General features: G+C 59.7%; 1 protein-coding gene across 1 annotated transcript; it reads right to left on the bottom strand.

Annotated features, from left to right (window-relative positions):
* Positions 1 to 474: 474 nt before the first annotated feature.
* Positions 475 to 15,031, bottom strand: LSR (lipolysis stimulated lipoprotein receptor). The gene is made up of 9 exons (XM_055146305.1): positions 14,766 to 15,031; positions 13,216 to 13,560; positions 7,087 to 7,206; positions 4,687 to 4,833; positions 2,297 to 2,449; positions 2,138 to 2,194; positions 1,912 to 2,043; positions 1,041 to 1,669; positions 475 to 929 (listed from the first exon to the last, which is right to left on the bottom strand). The coding sequence occupies exons 1-9, from the start codon at positions 14,863 to 14,865 to the stop codon at positions 894 to 896; spliced, it is 1,719 nt and encodes a 572-aa protein (XP_055002280.1). The 5' UTR covers positions 14,866 to 15,031; the 3' UTR covers positions 475 to 893.
* Positions 15,032 to 18,917: the final 3,886 nt, after the last annotated feature.

Here is an 18,917-nt window from a genome sequence, read left to right as displayed (position 1 = left end):
TCGAACACGGCCCGCCCAGGAGAGCCGCCGCCTCTGGGGGCCCCGGCCCGCCGCGCGCGCCCTCCGCCCGGCCCGGCCCCGTCCGGCGGCCGCTCGCTGCTGCAGCCGCCGCCGCCGCCGCCGCTTTCTATTCCCCCCCCCCCTCTTTTTTTTTTTTCCTTCTTTACTTGAGCTGCGCGCGCGCGGCGGCAGCGGCGGCGGCGGCAGCGGGAGCGCGGGCCCGGGGGCGCGCGCGCGCGGCGGGGAGGGGTGGGGGAGGGTGGCGCGGGGGCGCGCGCGCGCCGGCTGAGCCCGACGGCGGCGCCTCGGCCGGGCGCTGGGCGGCCCGCGCGGCTGGAACGCGGGCCCGGATGGAACGCCGGCGGCCCCGGAGGCGGGGGGCTGCGCTCGCCCGCGCCCGGGCCCGGCCTCGGGGCTTCGGAGACTGGAAAGTAGGTCGTGGGGGCGGGGCAGGGCGGGAGCGGGGGCGCGCGCGCCCCCGACGGCCGCGAGCCCGGGCGGAGGCCCTGGGGCGCATGCGCACGCCTGGGCGGGGCCCCGGCGCGCACGCAGGCCCGGGCGGGGCCAGCGCGGGGCACGTCGTGCGGCCCGGGCCGGGGGAGGAGGAGGTCGGCCCGCACCCGCTCCCTCCGCGCTCTCTTCCTCAGTCCCGGAGCCTGGTGGAGGCATGGTTTTGCACAGAGACACAACATGCGCGCGCACAGCGTTGCACACGCACACACAGAGCACGCCTTCCACTTCGCGCGGCAAAACAAATGCTGCAGACTCGGGGCTTGTGGTTACAAATTTTATTAATCTGGGGGAGAAGGCGGGAGCGGGGAGGTCATCATCATCAGTTCCCTCAAATTTAAAAAAAATAAGGACTGTATAAAAGTTACATACAAAATGTGACATCAGACGACTAAACTTTCCCGACTCAGGGCCAGATTCTGTGGGGGAGGAAAATACATGGGTGTCAGTAGGGTGGGGACGGGGTGATGGGGGCGCCGCGAGGGTCTCTGCAGGGGCTCTTGGGCTGGGGCAGGTGGGTGGACACTCACCTTCTTGAGCCTGCGCTCCCGGGATGCCTGGGAGTCAGTCTCCGAGTAGGGGGGAGGTGCTGGAGGAGGGTAGTAGTCCTCCTCGTCCTCTTCCTCCTCCCTGTACGGCCGCCGCTTCTCTGTTGCTGGCCCCTTTTTCCTCAAGGCCTCTTCCACTAGGCGCCCGTCATACTGGGGTTCCCGGGATCTGGAGCCATCGTCCCGGGGGTCGCGGGAGCGGTGGTAGTGGGGCCGAGGGTCCTCGTAAGGGCGGTCTCGAGGCTTGAAGTCATAGTGCGGATCCCGAGAGCGTGCAAAGTCCCTCTCGTCATCCCGATCGTACAGGTCATCGCGGCTGCGGCTTCTGGGGGCTGCGTAGCCCCGGCCTCTCCTCCCAGCACTGCTCGGGGGAGACCGGCCCGACTCCGGAGAGCCTGGCCTGCCAAAGTCGTCCAGTGCATCCACAGAGTGGGCCCGGGGGCGCCTGGGCCCATCCCAGTCCCTCCCGGGCCGCTCCATGAAGGGCTCTGGCTCCCTCCGCCTCGGGGAGTGACGGCCCCATTCCTCATCCCGGATTGGGGTGAGGGCGGGGCCCCTGGAAGGCCGCGATCTCCAGTCGTCTTCGTGGAGGGAGGTGACTTCACTCATGGCTGCAGAGAAATGGGGGGCTGAGGAGCATCACTGACTGCCTGGCTGGGAGTCCCAGGGCCCAGGATGCCACCGCTTGGCTCCCGTGTGCCCAGGGGCTCTAGACTTCTCCACGAGTGAGAATATGCAGGTTCTGACCCTCTTTGCTGGCCCGGAGAGGGCAGGGGGTGGGCCACCTGGACCTGAATTTGTAACAGACATCTGGTATTGAGGGGACAAGGAGAACCCCAGGGCTCCAGCTCACCTCGCTCTATTCGGCCATTGGGAAGGCCAGGTCTCGAAGGGTCGAAGTTGGCCAGTTCCTTCTCCATGTAGTACAGGACCCGCATGGAGTCATCCTGCTGGCTGGCCTGAATCCTATAGCCGCTGCGGATTTCTAGGGAACAGGACACGGGCGATCAGCTTGGGAGGACAGACTGACAGAGTCCCCTCGCCCACAGGCCGGTCTAGAGCCGGTGCTCGGTTCTCACCGGAGGCCACGCTGCTGTCCGTGTCACGAAGCAGGGGCACCTGGGAGCTGTGGCCCACTGGCGGTAGAGAAGAGATGGTGGTCAGCGGCTGCCACCCGGGCCAGCACCCTGCATCTGGCCCCCGCCAGCCCCGAAGCTCCCGGCTCCCCCAGGCCTCACCTGAGCTATTGCGGTCAAAGTCTCTGGGAAACCTGTATGGTTCCATGGCCATCATGACTGGCGGGGGTGGCGACTTGGCAGGGGAGAGGGCATAGGCGCTGGAGGCGTAGTTGCTCGCCAGGCCCGAAGTGGCTTCTTTGGCAGCATCATAGACTGGGGAGGAGACGACACACATGTGGCCCCAGGGATAGAGGGTCTAGGCCCTCCCAGCCCATGGTTGCGGGGCTGCTGAGGCATTTGTTTCCTGTACTAGCAGGTACATCAGCTTCACGGAGTCCCACTGTAGCCCGAGGCCCGATCTGCAGCCAGGATCTCCTGTGCAGGTGACGCATGTCCGACACTGGACAAGGTTTCACATACGACCCTTGGTCCTGTGCTCCTCCAGAAGGCATGGGGTACCCCTTTTGAGGAAAACCCAGCCAGGGTCCCAGACCAGAATCTCCACTGCCCTGGGCAGCCGAGCACTAAGAAGGGGAGTGTCACTGGGGAAGGGGGGCCGGCCCTGTTCCTACTGACTGCCCCCCCAAGGGTCTTTCCAGACCCAGATGCAGTGGAAATCAGCGTGAAGCAGGAGGGGGGGCCTTGGGGTTCACATGCCAAGCAGCCACTATCTGGCAGTTCCTAGTGCCAGTCCCAGCCATACACACCCCCACCCGACCCTGCCCTGCCCCACCCAGTTCAAGGGCAGCTCCTTGCTGCTTCCTCCCCGGGCAATGCTGGAGGCAACAGCAGCCAAGGGCAGGTTGCTTCCCTCCTGGGATGCGGGAAGGGACACAGAGGCAGGGAGGAGGGCGACAGGCTAAGAAAGCTCTAGAAGCTCAGTGCCTAGGCATCCCCAAGGAGTCCCTCTTGCTCAGATAATCCCCCACACGAGCACAGCAGGTGTGGAAGTAAGCCATTTCGGGGTGGGGATAGGGAGTGGGGGGTGGACAGGACAGGGGTCCCAGGAGAGGCCTTGGGGCAATTATTTATTTGCAGCCTGAGGGGCATAACTGGTAACAGCCCTTGGGGTTCCTTTTCCACGTGTGGACTATCAGCCACAACCTGGGCAAGTGACACCGTGAGGGGCCAGAGGTCGGGCCCTTGCCTTGCGACCCTATGATCCCCGAGCGCCACCCGGAGTGATTCCTGAGTGTTCAGAGTCAGGAGTGGGCCAACTTCCCCCTCCTCCTTCCCCCTCAGAAATTACTTTTTGAAAGTGACAGGTGAGAGTGGCCGGGAGAATTTCTAGAAGCCTGGGATTTTCCTCAGCACAGGGATGCTTGGAGGGGCGGCGGCTGCCCACCTGCACTCAGGGACACGGCATTCATGCCCACGGGCTGAGCCCTGGGCAGGTTCCCGAGTGCTCGCAAACACACCCACTGCGGGGCGTGGTGCAAGTGGCAGGGCTCTGAGCTGGCTCTGGCTCGCAGTCACGTCTGAGCTGGGCAGCAGCGGGTCAAGGGCCGGCAGGCAGAGAGTGTTTTATGGAAGACAGCCCTGCCCCAGGGGCGGGATACCCGGGTCCCCCAGACACGGCCAGGATGGGCTCTGCCACTGTCCCACTGTGCAGAGAAAGGGACCGAGGTAGGAGAGTGGCGTCTCCTGGTACTTTTCGGCAGCCCCCTGCCAGGTTCCGCCGCCACCCAGGCTGCTGGGCGACAGTGTGGGGGGCACAGGGGCCAGGCTGCCAGGCATCCTGGGAGGACCTGGAGGGGACAGCGGGAAGAGGAGTCTCTCCCACACTGCTGGTTACGTCCTGCGTACGGCCCTGGCCCTGTTCCTCCTCCAGGCCGGGTACCACCCGGGAGGTGGGCTGGGGGAGTGCGCTGTGGCCTTGGCCCTGTCCATGGGGAAGCAGCGTGTCCCTCCTTCCCATCGTCCCACGCGACGGGGAGTTTGAAAGGGAGCTTTGCCTTCCGCTGAGTAATGTGGGCTCTTTTTTTTTTTCTTTTTACTTTTGGTTTTGGTTTTGCAGTCAGACTCTGATCATCAGAGCTTACTCCAGGCTCAGTGCTCAGGGATCACACCTCTGGTGGGACTCAGGAAGCCAGATGGGCTGCTGGGGATCGAACTCGGGTCGGCTGTGTGCACAGCTGAGGGCAAGCACCCTTCCCACAGGCCTCTCTCCCCAGCCCCTGAACGCTGTTTTGTGCGATCTGAAGATTTTCCCTCCGTCTCATGTGTGGATGAGACTTCGAGAAGGGAAACTGGCACTCAGTGGAAGCAAGACAAACCAGAGGCGATCAGTCATCCCCGGAGAAGGCACACCCCAGGGCCCTACTTTCACCCCAGCCGCAGACGGAGCCACCTTCACCTCAGCTGATCTCCAGCCACTCCCCCATTTGCCTAGGGCGGGGCGGTAGGGGGGGTCTGTCCAGGGCAGCCAGGCTGAGGCCGGGGACACTTACGGGCCTTGGGGCAGCAGCACTTCTCGGGGCAGCAGGGACACCTGACATAGCAGCAGCAGGTGTGGGGGCAGCACTGGCACCAGCAGATGCTCAGGAGGAGGAAGACGAGGAAGACGGCCAGGGAGACCATGACCACGAAGAGCCAATCTGCAGAGACACGGGAGCAGGCGCTGAAGAGGCCACCGGGGGCCGAGGGGCACGCAAGGTTCCAGCCGCTAAGCTGCTGGGGGAGCTGCAGCCCCCGGCCCGACCGACTCTCCCCGACAGGCCTGCAGGGTCGCGCGCCCGCACAGGGAAGAAACACCCTCAGCTTCTCTAAGACAGAGTGGGAGAGACCGGCTGGAGCAGCCTCGAGCAGAGACAGGCTGCCCAGATCCCTGCCCCCCACCCCCCCCAGCCCCCGAAAAGCACCGCAGCACCAGTCACCAGAGACCCTGCCTACACCCCAGGCTGCCCCGCCACCTCCAAAGCCTGGGGCAGGTGACAACATGTCAAGGGCAGGGTGTGGGGGGTTCGTGGAATCCACGGCGAGCGGTTGTAGGGCAGGGGAGAATAATACTTAGACAAGTGGTAAGTGGTGTCGGGGGGGGGGGGGGATTCCACCCCGGTACCTTCCAAGGGCCCCGCCTTAAAATCAGGTAAGAGCTCGGCCACCCCCGAGGTCCTGCCTGGAGGGACAAAAGAGAGACAGATTATGCTGACAAGGGCCAGCCTGGTGGGTCAGGGGGAGAGTGTTCCTGAGCGGGAGGGTCAGTGGCTACTCCCGGCCCACCCAAGGGTGCTCTTTTCTAGATGTTTCCCACCACTCAGTTCCACCCACTCTCCTGCCCTAAGGGAGACTGCTGCTCAGAGTTCCAGCCACATCCCAGAGGCTCTGAAGGTCCGGCCTCCGTGGGGCTGGTCCTGCGGCCTCCCCTGCCCCGGACATGGCCGGTCTAGGTCCAGAGGCAGCATCAGAAACAGAACAGGTGTCAATTTCCTTTGAAATCTAAAAGGAAAGGGCTCTACTATGAAATACACGACAAGTTGAGTTGTCTGTTTTTAGGGGGCCACACCCAGTGCTGCTCTGGGCTTACTCCTGGCTCTGTGCTCAGAAGTCACTTCCGGTGGGCTCAGGGGACCATAGGAGATGCTGGGGATCGAGCCCGGGTTGGCCACCTGCGAGGCAAGGCGCTGTACTATTTCCCCAGCCCCCTGACAACAGTTGTCTTTATACTAAGGCCATAATATGTGCTCTGTTTTTTTTTTTTCTTTTGGTCACAGAGAGGCTGAGGCCTGGGAATGGAAAGGCCCCACCAGCCTCTGAAACTCAAAGCACGGTGCCGGTTCTGTGACACACAAGGGTTCCATGGGGCGTCCGTGCCCTGACCTCATAGCCCAGCCAGTGCCCTCCTTCTGTGCCCGACACGTATGTCTGGGGACACCCCCACACCCAGCTCTACACCCCCCCCACCTCGTGTACCCGCTACCCCTACGAGATGCTAGTCTAGCACCCAAGCCGGCAGTTCTCAAAGTGTGGGCGTGTCCGTGAGGCCAAAACGGTTTGTGTTTTCCCAGTTACCCGTTGTCTATTCAGCCGGCCGGCACCTCTGGGTAGAATGCAGTGAACCTTCCACCACAGCTGGGATTTGTACCGGGGAAAGCAGGTCCTGAGCCCAGAACCTGAGAACTGCCGATGCAGATGGAGCATCGAACCGCAGCAGCTGCGGGGTCACAGTGCACACGACCTGCACCCCACATGCACCACCATCACCTCGGCGCCCGGGGGCCTGGCCCTCCTCATGTGTGCGCATCACACATGCATCGTCACCTCGCGGCCCGCATGCGGCGGTGACAGGGACAGCCAGCAGCAGTTCACATATAGTACATGACACCCAGGACTATATGTGCGTCCTATACGGCTCAGGGTTGCCGGCAGACGCCCTGGCCCGGCCCGGGCAGCGAAGGGCCTCAATGAGGGAAGTAGCTTCCATGAGGGCCAATGGGCCTGTCCCAGAAGGGGGACAAGAAAGTCCTGTGAGAGGGACTCACAGATGAATGGTGGCCCCCCGGGGGAGGTGGCCGGCACTGGGCCCAGCCTCCGCTCGGTCATACACACCATCCACCCCTCTCACTGCCTGATGCATTGAGTTTTCACAAAAATTAAAAAAAAAAAAAAAGAGCCAAGGAAGAGAGAGAGAGAACCCAATTCTCATGCCTGGCTGAGCTGGAGTGCCCTAAGGCAGCAGGGCCCCTGCCTGGGGTGCTGGGGACAGGAGAGCCCGAGTGACTGGCGGTGCTGAGCAGGAAGCAGAGCAGGTAGCAGAGCCCAGAGAGCCGGAGGGCGGAGGGCAGAGGGCAGGCACAGAGGCTGAAACGCAGCCACTTCCCTTCCCAGGCCCACGGGGCCCGGCCACTCACCCAGGACGATGAGCTCCGCGTAGGCCTCATTGTTCCCCTGGAGGTCCTGGGCCGAGACCACAGAGCAGTAGTACACGCCGCTGTCCCCCCAAGCCGTCTGGTCAAAAGTCAGGTCAGCATCTGTGTCGGGAGGACGAAAGGGAGGACACCATGGTGGAGGGGGTGGCGGGGAGGCCCCCGAGCCCAGCAGGCTGAGCCCCCGGCCACCAGGGCGCCAAGTGTGGGAACAGGGGTGCAGGGCTGCAAATGGGAGTGTCCACAGCTGACCCCAGCTACACCTCCCAAGGAAGCTGCGGTTTCAGACAGGGGTACGAAGGTTGGAAACGGGAGCAATGGGAGCCAGCAGTCTTGGGCTGGCACAACCACGGGCTAAATCAGAGGCCCCCAAACTGCTGTAGCTAACCACTCCCTTCTCACCATGCTCCCATCCCGAAATCTTCCTTCCCCAACCAACCGGAGTGTGACCCCTGCACCCTGCACATACACAGCAGCACCCAAGGCCCCTGCCAGCCCCTCTCATTCCAGCATCGAGGAGGGGAGGGGCGGCATCAAAGACCCGTCTGCACACGCGTGTTTCAGCAGCAAGGTGGGTTCTGTGATCTTTCCAGTCTAGCGTGCCGGGAGGCTCGCTCCGGCCCATCTGGACCAGCAACCGTGAACTCCGGGGGTGAGAAGGGCCCGAGGCTCCGGGAGAGGCGGGGCCCCGGGCCCTGGGTGCGCAGACAGATAAATAGGTCAGATGCCAGGAACCAGGAGCCACCCAGGTCTGAGAAACCAACAGTGGGTGCGAGAGCGCCTGGGACCAGGTACCCACCGCCAGCCCCCACATTCCAGGTCAGGCCCTGGGCTTGGGGACGCGCCCGTCTGCGGCAGCCTGGGGCCAGGAGCCAGTTAATTACCCAGTAATGAAAGTCTTTCAGCACATCCGGTTTCCTCAGCTCCTGGGGCCCTAATTAGTTAAATCCCTTAAGCCGTTCATCAACTTGCGCAGAAGGGTGAGGACCAGGGTGAGGACCCACTCGCAAGCTGCCTCACTGCCCAGGACAGCCCAGGCTCCTATTGACCAGCTGCCCTCTGTTCCCCATGACCGCAGCAGGCTGGCCCCCGTCTGCAGCCGCTGCCCATGCGGGCACCTGGCACCCATGACTGAAGGAAGGAAAGGCCCTTCTTCAGGAATCTGACCTCATGCTCTTTCACATCCAGATGCCACACAGCTTGCCCCTGCCCCCAGGCCCTTGACTCTGCCAGCCTCCTCACGCACCAATGGAAGCCATACAGGCCTCTCACTCCCCGACATGCTGGGCCCACACCCGGCTCTGGGGTCTCCCAGACCTCACAGGCTGGATCCCCCTAGTTAATCAGCAAGGGGTCCAGCGCCCCTTGCTTACATCCCCAAGGGCACATGGGCCCCGACAAGCAAAAACAGGTCAGTCCCTGCAGAGGAACCCTCCACCCCGCCCCCGCCCCACCTGATGCCTCTCAGTGTCCAGCTAGGTGCTGGAAATGAAGCCCCGTCCACCTTGGGCAGCCTTCCTGCTCCACCGCTCCCGCTCTCTGCTCAGCATCTGGGCACCGGGCTATGCCAGAGCTGGCCCCTCTACATTCAGCTCATCATGACTGCCCGTGTCCTGGGGTCCAGGTCCCAGCAACAGGTTTGCTCTGTGATCCCTGAGCAAGTCTGTGGCCACGCTGGTCTGGGGACCCTGGAGTACAGCCGCTCTCATTACACACGGGACACTCGCTTCTTTCACGCCATCTCTCACTGGGGTACTGAGGAATGTTCTGGAGGCAACATCCAAGGGAGCAGATGCCGTGGCCACTCTGACAATCCGGCTACTTCAACCCAAACAGACTTTAAAGGAGATTTGCTGAAACAGGAAGCTATGCTTTTCATTAAGTCACCGCAAAATGCTTGGTTTGGCTTAATTTTTGAAGTACGTGATTTAGAGGAACTCTAATGGGTCTGGTATTGCCACGTAAAACATCTTCCCAACTTCTCTCCATCTAACTACAGAAACAAACTCTTTCAGGATCTCACCAATTCAGAGTCTAAAACCGCTGGGGGCGCACCGCTCCAGCAAAGCAGGGAGAAATCCCTGCCCTTAGAGATCAAAAAAGGTGAAGCGAGGGGCAGGAGCGAGAGTGCAGCCGGTAGGGTGTTCGCCTTGCATGCCGCTGACCCAGGTTCCATCTCTGGCATCCCATCTGGCCCCCTGAGCGTGACCGGGAGTGATCCCTGCGTGCAGAGCCAGGAGTGAACGCCTGAGCATTGCCAGCTGTAGCCACAAAACAAAAGAAGTGAAGCTAAAAAATTAAGTGAGTCTGCCACATGTGGCAGAAAGTGAACTTTCCACAGAGGAAGAGGGTCGTCCCCGTGCCTGATGGGAGGTGGGAGCAGTGCCTGTGGCCTGGAAGGTGTCAAATCCGGGTGCCCCAGAGGAGCTGTGAAGGAAGGGGGCACAGTCACACTGCCTGCCCATTACTGAGTTCCGGTGGCATGCTGGGTCTCTCAATTGAATCCCTTTAACCTAAAGACATTCTCCAACTGGGCTGGCAGAGAGCAGAGCTGGGCAGGCGCCCAATCTGGACTTAGCTCCCAGCACCACATGGTCCCACATGGTCCCACATGGTCCCTAAGCAATTCTGGGTATGGGACTGGAGCCCCCTTCTCGCCACTCCTCCCCCACACCGGGTATGACCCTGGAGGGGCGACTCAGGTGATCCCCTGGGCGATTCCAAGCAGACCTACACCAAATCTCCCAGGCCCGTGATCTGAGGGTCATGGATACAGCCCAGGACCTCCTGAAAACCACCTGAAGCTACCCCCGCCTCAAAAAAGACCTCGCTAACATCCTCTCGCCTCAAAATTTTCCCACCTGTATCTTTTCTATCTTTTTCTTCCTCTAGACATAACTCATGCAAATTGACTATAATAAGCCAGAGTGAAAACCAAGGCGAAACTCAATTCTACGTTTTGACCTGAGTCTATAATTAGCTTTTGACCTCTGGTCACTCCTCAGATGCCCGGGATCGCTGTTACTCATCAGACGCATCCGGCTCTCCTGGGAAGCGCCGAGAATTTGGGGGTGAGCAAAGAAAGCCACAGACAGCACCCCCCTCCCGCTAGGGTGTGTCCCGGCCCCGTCACTTCCGTGCAGCACCCCGTAACCAGAGCTCTGACGTCTGCCCGTGGCTGAGGGGGCAGCGGATGCCCAGCCGGGGAAAGGCTGACCGGCCAGGAGCTGAGTCCGGGCCCCCACAGGCCGGATTTGAACTCCCTGCGTTTTGTTGTTTGACTGGCGTGATGTTTTCAAAACCCATTGAAAAATAGGACTTTCCGCTTCTTTTGATCAGTTCAGAGGCCTGGGTCCACCTCCTTCCTGCCCGGCGCGCCCTGTGCCTGCCTCAGGACCTACACCATGGGGGGGAAGGAGAGGCGGGCGGGACAGCAGGGAATTGCCACCTCTCCGGGCCTCTGGCTCCTTATCTGCCTTCCTCAAGCACTGAGGGGGTAGAAACAGGCCCCTCCACAGGCTCCCCTCCTTCAATACTTGCTTAGCATCAACACAGCCATTTCAGGAAAGAGCAGCTCTCTTACCGAGCCTCAGTTGCACCTGCAACACCATGCCAAACCATCAGTTGTACTAGACACCCACTGATGGGAATCAGCCAAAAAGGCAGAACTACCCCTCACCCATTTAATGGGGATCAGCCAAAAAAAAAAACAGAATTACCCCTGCATGAAGTCAGTGGAGATAACCACCGAACCAATTAAGGAAAAAGTCACCAGGGAGTGGTTAAGAGATGATCGGGAAAGCCCCTTGCATTCTTAGAGTATAAAGAAGACCCTGGGTGAACAAGGGGAGGGGTCGCTCTCCTACTAGAGCAGGTGGCCCTGACCGGTCCGCCTTCTCAGCCTTCTGAGCTTTTTCAGCTCTTCTGAACTCAACGCTTGCTTGACCTGTGCCGAATAAAGCTTTCTACTACAAGGCTCAATGTTTTGTGTGGTCTCTCCGATCCCAAACCCTAACAGTAACCCATGCAGGAAGGGGGGCGCGGGGCCCACCCCGCACCGCGGGGCTGCACCACGCACTTTTCTCATCCTTGAAATGAAACTGCAGGAAGTGCCTGCAGCGAACAGGTTTCCTGAGAGGTCACACACACAATGGAGGTTTCCCAGATCACTGCCTGGCACAGCTGCCCAGGTCAAGGCCATTTGCAAGACGCAGGCCCCAAGCAAGACAGGACAGGCACCCCAGGGTCAGGCGGGGCTGGGACTCCGCAGATAGGACACCTGCCAGCCTTCAAGGACGCCCTCCGCAGGGAGGCTGTCCTAACTGGGCCCCTAGGGAAGGCGAGGGGTGCGTGCAAGCTGGGTGAGAAGGGTGGGGGGCAGAGCAGGCCGAAGCCCTAAGAAGCCACCTCGGTGGGCTACAGCACCAATCTCCAGGCTGAGGCACCCGTGCCAGCTCCGGGCAAGTAGGCTGGTTCCCTCCCTAGCAGGACTGACAGGCTGGCACCCTGGAAGCCTGCCTCCCTCATCCCGACAGAGGGAGGGAAGGATGAGCCGCGTGGCCTGGCCCCTCCAGGGTCTACGAGGGGTGACCCTGCCCGAGGAAAAGCTCTAAGAGAATAGGAAACGCAATCCATCAGCAGAGGCCGCCTTCCTCCCTTGCCCACTGCTGACCGCCCACTCCTCCTGCCCCAACCTTCCCGGGGCCCCAGTCCTCCCCCAAGCCCAGTGGCAGAGGCTTAAGGGGGCCCCGGTCCACTTCCGCTGGAGCTCCTGCCCTCTCTGGAACTCTCCGCACTCATCTTTCTTCAGCTCTCTTGGGACCTACCTCTCTCCACTAGACCATGGTTTTGGTTTTGGTTTTTTTTGGGGGGGGGCATTTTGGGTTACATCTAGTGATGCTCAAGAGTTAGTGCTGGCTTGCTGGCTTCTGCACTCAGGAATTAATTCCTGATGGTGCTTCAGGGACCATATGGGATGCTGGGGAGCAAACCCGAGAACCCGAGTCAGCTGCGTTCAAGGCAACGTCCTCCCCACAGTCCTATCCCTCCAGCCCTAGACTTTTTTTTTTTTTTTGCTTTTTGGGTCACACCCGGCGATGCACAGGGGTTACTCCTGGCTCTGCACTCAGAAATCACCCCTGGGAGTGCTCAGGGGACCATATGGGATGCTGGGAATCGAACCTGGATCGGCCGCGTGCAAGGTAAACACCCTACCCGCTGTGCTATTGCTCCAGCCCCATAGACCTACTTTTTTGAGAGCCAGGACCTCAGCTGTCCTGACCACCACCTTCCCCAGCCTGCAGTAGACACCAATTCATGGAGTGGACAAAGGAATGAATGAATGGCTAGCGTGGTGACACAGGACCACGGCCCTCAGGCCGGTCCACCCTCCATTTCTAGCTGGGCTAAGCCAATTCTTGGTGCCTCCATGGTTGCCAGGATAAAATGTGGCTGTGAGGGACCTTAAGAAAGGGCTAAAGCCACTCAAAACATCGTCAGCATCCTCCCACCTGGACGAGTCAGGGTTTGGCTAGCTCAGGGACTCCAAGGGGCTTTCGTGGATGCCCAGCTCTGCCACCAGCTGTGTGACCCTATTCCAGTAACTTTACCACTCTTGGCTCGTGAAAGAGCTACAATAGAACCTACTGTAACTGCGGCTGCAGATTGCTGGGTGGAGCCAGGTAAACTGATTTAAAGCCTGGGACTTGTTACTTAGACAAATGTTTCTTCTGTTCTGCCAGTTATGAGTCTTCTCCCACCTCTCCCTCTCCAGTAAAGAGTCACGTCTATCTTGGAGCATTTGATATTTGGTATCTCCTTCCTCTGTCCCTCACTGGGATGGGAACTGCATGGAGAGAGGAGTGACCCCCCCCCCCTGAGTACTGTAGGATTTCTAGGGCCAGGGACAGCCCATACGAGCCAACTGCTCTCGCAATCCTCATGAATGAGAGTTAAGAGAGAGATGGACAGATGGGAGAGGGCTGTCCTTCCTCAGTCCTCTTGGTCATTGGCACAAGCTTCCAGGCAGGAACTCCAGCAGGCGTGGGGGAGCCAGCACCACCCCTGGGGGGGTGGGGGGTGGGGGGGTGTACCAGCCCGGCCCCTCGCACGTACTTCCCGTGATGGTGATCCTCCGGCCCTGGTAGTATTCGCCCAGGGTCACGGCGTTGCCCTGCTTGGTGGCCACCACCCGGACTGTGCGCACGCTGTCCTGGCACTCCACGTAGGGGTTGTAGCCCGGGTTGTTGGCCGACAGCTGGGCATTGAGCTGGTTGTCCACACTGGCGGGAGAGAAGGCGTCTGCGATGCGGTCCCGGCAGAAAGACTTGTACTTCCAGATCACAATGGGTGCTGTGGGGGTCGTGGTCAACTGGTAGGTGCAGGGCAGGGTCACAGGTTGGAACAGGATCACCACGTGGTAGGGGTCAGACACCGTCACCTGGATGGCTCTGGCAGGGCCTGCAGGCCAGAGGACAGGAGTGAAGGGATAACTGAGTGCTGGGGTGGGGTGGGGGTGGGGCTTCCCAGAGGCAGCTGGGGGGGGGGGGTCCCTGGTTTTACTGCCGGATACACGCTCTTCCTAATCCCGTGACGCCCGGGAGGGGGCTGGAGAATGAATCATGACAGTTTCTGGACCCAGGGAGGCTGCGGTGCCAGGCAGCAGGTCACGAGGCCAGATTCCTGAGAAAACCCTGTCCAAACCGTTCCTCTCTGAACTCCCCGGGGCCCCCTTCCCCAAAAGGGCCTCTCTCTCCCCCTCTGGGCAAGGAAGCCCAAAGGGCCACGACAAAGGACAAGGTGACGCCCTGGCGCTGGAGAGGAGAAACGCACCCAGCCTTCCCAGCCCCTCTGCAAATCTGGGGGCCAATCTTGGAGTTAGCCGGAGCTGCTGATTCGCTCCCGGAGTAACTCAAACCGTCTCTCCCCGCTCCCCCTCCCACCGCCCCTCCCCTGCTCACACGGACGCACAGCAAGTGCTCCGCGAGGAGAAAGTCCCCCACCCCCACACAAACAAACATCGGATGGGGGAAAGCTGCCAGCGGAAGATGGCTTCGAACCGAGTCCACAAGTCCACCCCCCACCACCTCCTACCCCCCCTGCTCAGCCCATCACTGGACACCTAATCCCGGGCCCGCCAGGCACGGCGCGGGGTGGGCACGCCTCAATCCTGCAAGCCACCCGAGGTCTGGGCGCCGCGCCTTCAGCTCTCCTTCTAGGAAGCGTCTGATCCAGCCCCTCGGGCATCCTCCCCTTTTCACCCCAAGAAGCAGAAAGTTTAGGGTACGCCCGAGGCCGCGCTGCAGCCTCTCCCAGCGACCGGGCGGTCCCTGGCCGCGACAGCACAAAGGGCCCCGCTCCCCTGCCGCTCCCGAGTTGGCGGTCCCTGGAGTCCCACTTCCTCCTACCGCAGAACAAGAGGATGGGGTGGAGGTGTGCGCTGGGAGTGCGCGCCCCACCACCAACCGGGCCGGCCCCCTCGGACGCAGTGGCCGAAACCCCCCGCCCCCGACGCTGGGACCGGGAATCCCGGCCGCCCGCGCGTCCCCTCCCCCAAAGCCCTGCTGCCCACTCGGGGGCCAGGGCGCACAGACCTCCATCCATCCTCCTTCTACAGAGCCCCCCCGCTCCCGCACCTTGCGGATCAGGCGCCCCAGCCGCCGTACCTGTGCACCAGGTGCAGAGAAAGAGCCCCACGAAGACGAGCGCGCCCCGAGCTCGGGTGCCGGGGCTGGAGCCCGGCTGCCCGCCGCCCGCCGGCGCCATCGAGGCCGTCTGGGAGCGCCGGCGCGCGCGTCCCCTCCCAGGTACCGGGAGGGTCGGGGGCGCGGCGCGCGCCAAGGCCCCGAGGGGTGCACGCTCCGCCCCTTCCCGCCTGGCGTTCCTTGCTCCCGGTCCCGGCCCGGCCGGCGCTGGTTCTGAAGTTCCCAAAAGCGGCACCCACGCGGCCGGGAGGAGCGTGCTGCCAGCCGGCGGGGAGAAACTCGCTGGGCGCGCGGGGCCTCTCCGAGACTCGCCCCCCTGTGCGTCCCGGGGAATGGATCTGCCCAGGTGCAAGGGGTGAGATCGGAGGGCCGGGCTAGAGGGGTGGGCGGCGGGAGGGACGCCTTCTCCGCCCTCCCCCGGAAGTGGGCTGACCCAGGTGCACCACCCCGGTCCCTTGAGGGCCGGAACCAAGTGACCAGCGGCCCGGAGGGCGCCCGTTGCCCTGGGGAATCCCGGCCGGCCCCTCCTGCCCTGGCCCCGCCGAGCGGAGCGTGACTCACTGGGACGCCACTGAGACTCGGCTGGGATGAATCACCTGTTGCGGGGGTGGCGCCCGCCGCTCACCTGTTCCCTCCTGCCCACACCCCTCTCCCCAGCTGGGCGATGGACCGGCCTGGGTACACCCTGCGGGGAGGGGCCAGTGCCGGCTCTGGACTGGGAGACGCGGTGTCTGGAGCGCCTGACTTCTCTTGGGGACTCCGGTTGCTCCCGCCCGGGTGGGTGGGTGGAGGTCCTGCCGGCCTCTTGGACCTCCCACTTGGGTGATTTAGACCCAGGGACCCCGAGAGGAAAGGCGGGATCTCGGGAGGGCCGCCCGAAGGGAAAGCCCGGGAAAAGTTCCCAGGGCACTTGGGCACTTCTGGCCGCCCACCGCCCCAGCCCTGCGCCCTGGCTCCCAGCTCGCGCTCTGGCCTCCCGGGCTCCCCTGGCCGCAGGTGAGGCCTCGGGAAACCGCTTCTTACAGAGGCCGGAGGAGGCCGTGGAGTCCGGGGCCCGTTTTCAGCGTTAGGATTCCCCGGGCCGCGGCCACCTGCGCTCCCGGGTGGGACCAGCTGGACACGGACCTCCGCGAGGCTCTGCTGCCCCCGCGTGGCGCCCAGCGGCACTGCTACCCGGGAACTTTCTCGGAGACTTCTAGGAGGTCGCAAACGATGCGGAAAATGTTCGCAATTATCTCGGTGTTATTCCAAACCCAGACTGTGCCGAGAAAATCTTGTGAAAGCTTTACAACAACCAAAGTGTGTGATGGAGAACTCTTAATGTGTAGAGATGGCGGGGCCGAGCCTTGGCAAGTCACAGCAAGTGCCCTGAGGTCACAGTGCCCCCATCACTTTTGTACTCTTGGTACAATTGATTAGAGAACTGTGCAGGTGTGTCTGGTTAATCACAGACTGCCCCAAACAGTGGTGACTCTCCCAGAGGAAACTCAGGATGTTTGCTGTGACCTGGTGGCTCTCAGTCTGACTCACCACCACCTCCCGGTCTCCTGGTTTGCTCAACGGCAGCTACACTGACCTAGGCATGGCAGAAGTGGGCACCCTCCACTAGCCCCTCAAGCCCCTTCGCCCTTTCCAGCTCTTGCTCCAAGCTCCCCCATCTCCTTCAGAACTTAAAGTGACACCCTCCCTGGCCGTTTTTAATACAATGTCAACTTTTTATTTAAAAAATTAATTTTTAAAATTTACTCCGTGGTGAGCAGGGGCACTTGTGCACCTCTGACACTGGTAAGACCCCAGGTACCACATGAGGTCTCCTGAGCACTTCCAGGAGTGATCTCTAAGCGTAAAGAAGAAGTCCCTAAACACAGCTGGTGAGGTGAGGGCCCCTAATTAATCTAGATATATACATTCATGTATGGAGAAAGGTGGGAGACAGTATAGAGATTGAGGTGCTTACTTTGCACGTGGCTGACACCCACCTGAGTGCACCGTGAGTTGTAAGCCCTGAGCACCTCTGGGTGTGGCTCAAAGCCCAAAAGTATACACTCCTTTTATGATGGTAAAATGTACGTGCCATAACATTTAATCTTTTGTAGGTGTACCATTTGGTGGCATTATTTATACTTATGGTGTTGTGGACTCATTGCCCCTGTTAATCATTAAACTTTTACATCATTCCCCCGTGTGAACTCGGTACAAACAAAACAAAATCCCACGGACTGGAGCAATAGGACAGTGGGTAGGGCACTTGCCTGGCATGCAGCCAACCTGGGTTTGATCTCTAGCGTCCCATAGGGTCCCCCAAGCACCGCCAGGAATGATTCCTGATGCAGAGTCAGGAGTAACCCCTGAGCATTGCTGGGTGTGGCTTAAAAAAAAAAACACACAACACAAAAAGCCACCCCTACCCTCCCTGCCGCCAGCCCCTGGTAACCTCTGTTCTACTTCTTTATCCCACTGCCAAAGTGAACTGGGTGAGCACTGGTTCTGATGCAGACTTACTCCCTTAGGTGTTCTCAAGGCCATCTCACCCTAGAGATCACAGTAAACACATCTTTCCCCTTTTTTTACAGCATTTATGTGTATCATGGCAGAGCCTGGCAAGCTCCCCGTGGCATATTCGATATGCCAAAAACAGTAACAACAAGTCTCACAATGGAGACGTTACTGGTGCCTGCACAAACAAATCGATGAACAATGATGCTACAGTGCTTTGTGTGTGTGTACACATTTTGTGTTGTCACTTCTGTCATTCAACACTTACGTCATTGGATACTTGGATTGCTTCAACCTTTGGGTCATCATGAATAACGCTGCTGTGAATATTGGTGTCCGGAGACCAGCATTCTGCTCATTTGGATGTTATACCTAAGAGTGGACATATCAAGCGATGTGGGAACTAATTAAATTTCGTTTCTGTGCTTATCTCAGAGGATCACACGCAAGGCCTTCCGAATGCACAGCCTGCAGTCTGCCACGGAGTCACCTCCCTGGCCCTGGAACTCTGTTTTTTAAAATGGATAAGCTTTTCCCATCATTGTGCCTTTCACATTCCCTCCGATCCCTCCACAGCCTTACCGACAGTACTACACCTGGCGAGACTCAGGAATTACTCCTGACTCTGCACTCAGGAATTACTCCTGGCAGTGCTTGGGGGACCATATGGGATGCTGGGGATCGAACCCGGCCGCATGCAAGGCAAACGCCCTTCCCACTGTGCTATTGCTCCGCCTCCACTGCCCCCTTGGTTGATACCGGCCATCTGAGTTGGTGTGCTGTGGCATTCCATCATGGTTTTACTTTGCACTTCCCCAGCGATGAATGATGTGCTTTTCTTTTTTACATCCTTAATGGCCATTAATGTATCTTCTTCAGAGAACTGTCATTTCAAACATTTACTCATTTTTAATTGGGTGGTTTGGATTTTTGTTGATTTTATTCTTTTTGCATTTATTCTGAAAATCACTGCCTTGTCAGATATCTAAGTGCATATATTTTCTCCCATTCTGTGAAATTTCTTTTAATCTTTTGTGATAAAATCTTTGGATGCATAATGGTTCTGAATTTGAGAAAATATTCCTCATATAGGCTGGAGCGATAGTGCAGTGGGTAGGGCGTTTGCCTTGTATGCAACTGACCCGGGTTCAATTCCTCCTCCTTCTCGGAGAGCCTGGCAAGCTACCGAGAGTATTTCACCCACATGGCAGAGCCTGGCAAGCTACCCGTGGCATATTTGATATGCCAAAAACAGTAACAACAAGTCTCACAATGGAGACGTTTCTGGTGCCCGCTTGAGCAAATCAATGAGCAACAGGATGACAGTGACAATGACAATTCCTCATATTACACAAATGTATTCAATGTGTTCCCCTACCTTTCCCAGCCCTGCTGGTTGATAGTCTACAAATAGAAGTAATGTAGACTCCCAGACCAAAGTGTATGATTGCCCATACGAATGGGTGGTGCAGGTGTGTGGATGGTGATATAAGTTATATTCATGATGTACAGTTTCCCTTCCCTACCATACTATATTACAAATACCTAATTATTCCAATCTCTACAATCCATTAGAATACAGGGGTATCTGAATGAGGTCATGAATGGTGTGTCCTT

Source organism: Sorex araneus, chromosome 8, assembly GCF_027595985.1.
Source record: "Sorex araneus isolate mSorAra2 chromosome 8, mSorAra2.pri, whole genome shotgun sequence".
NCBI classification, from domain to species: domain Eukaryota; kingdom Metazoa; phylum Chordata; class Mammalia; order Eulipotyphla; family Soricidae; genus Sorex; species Sorex araneus.
The sequence above is the reverse complement of the archived record's forward strand: the minus strand, read 5'-3'. Positions and strand labels throughout refer to the sequence as shown.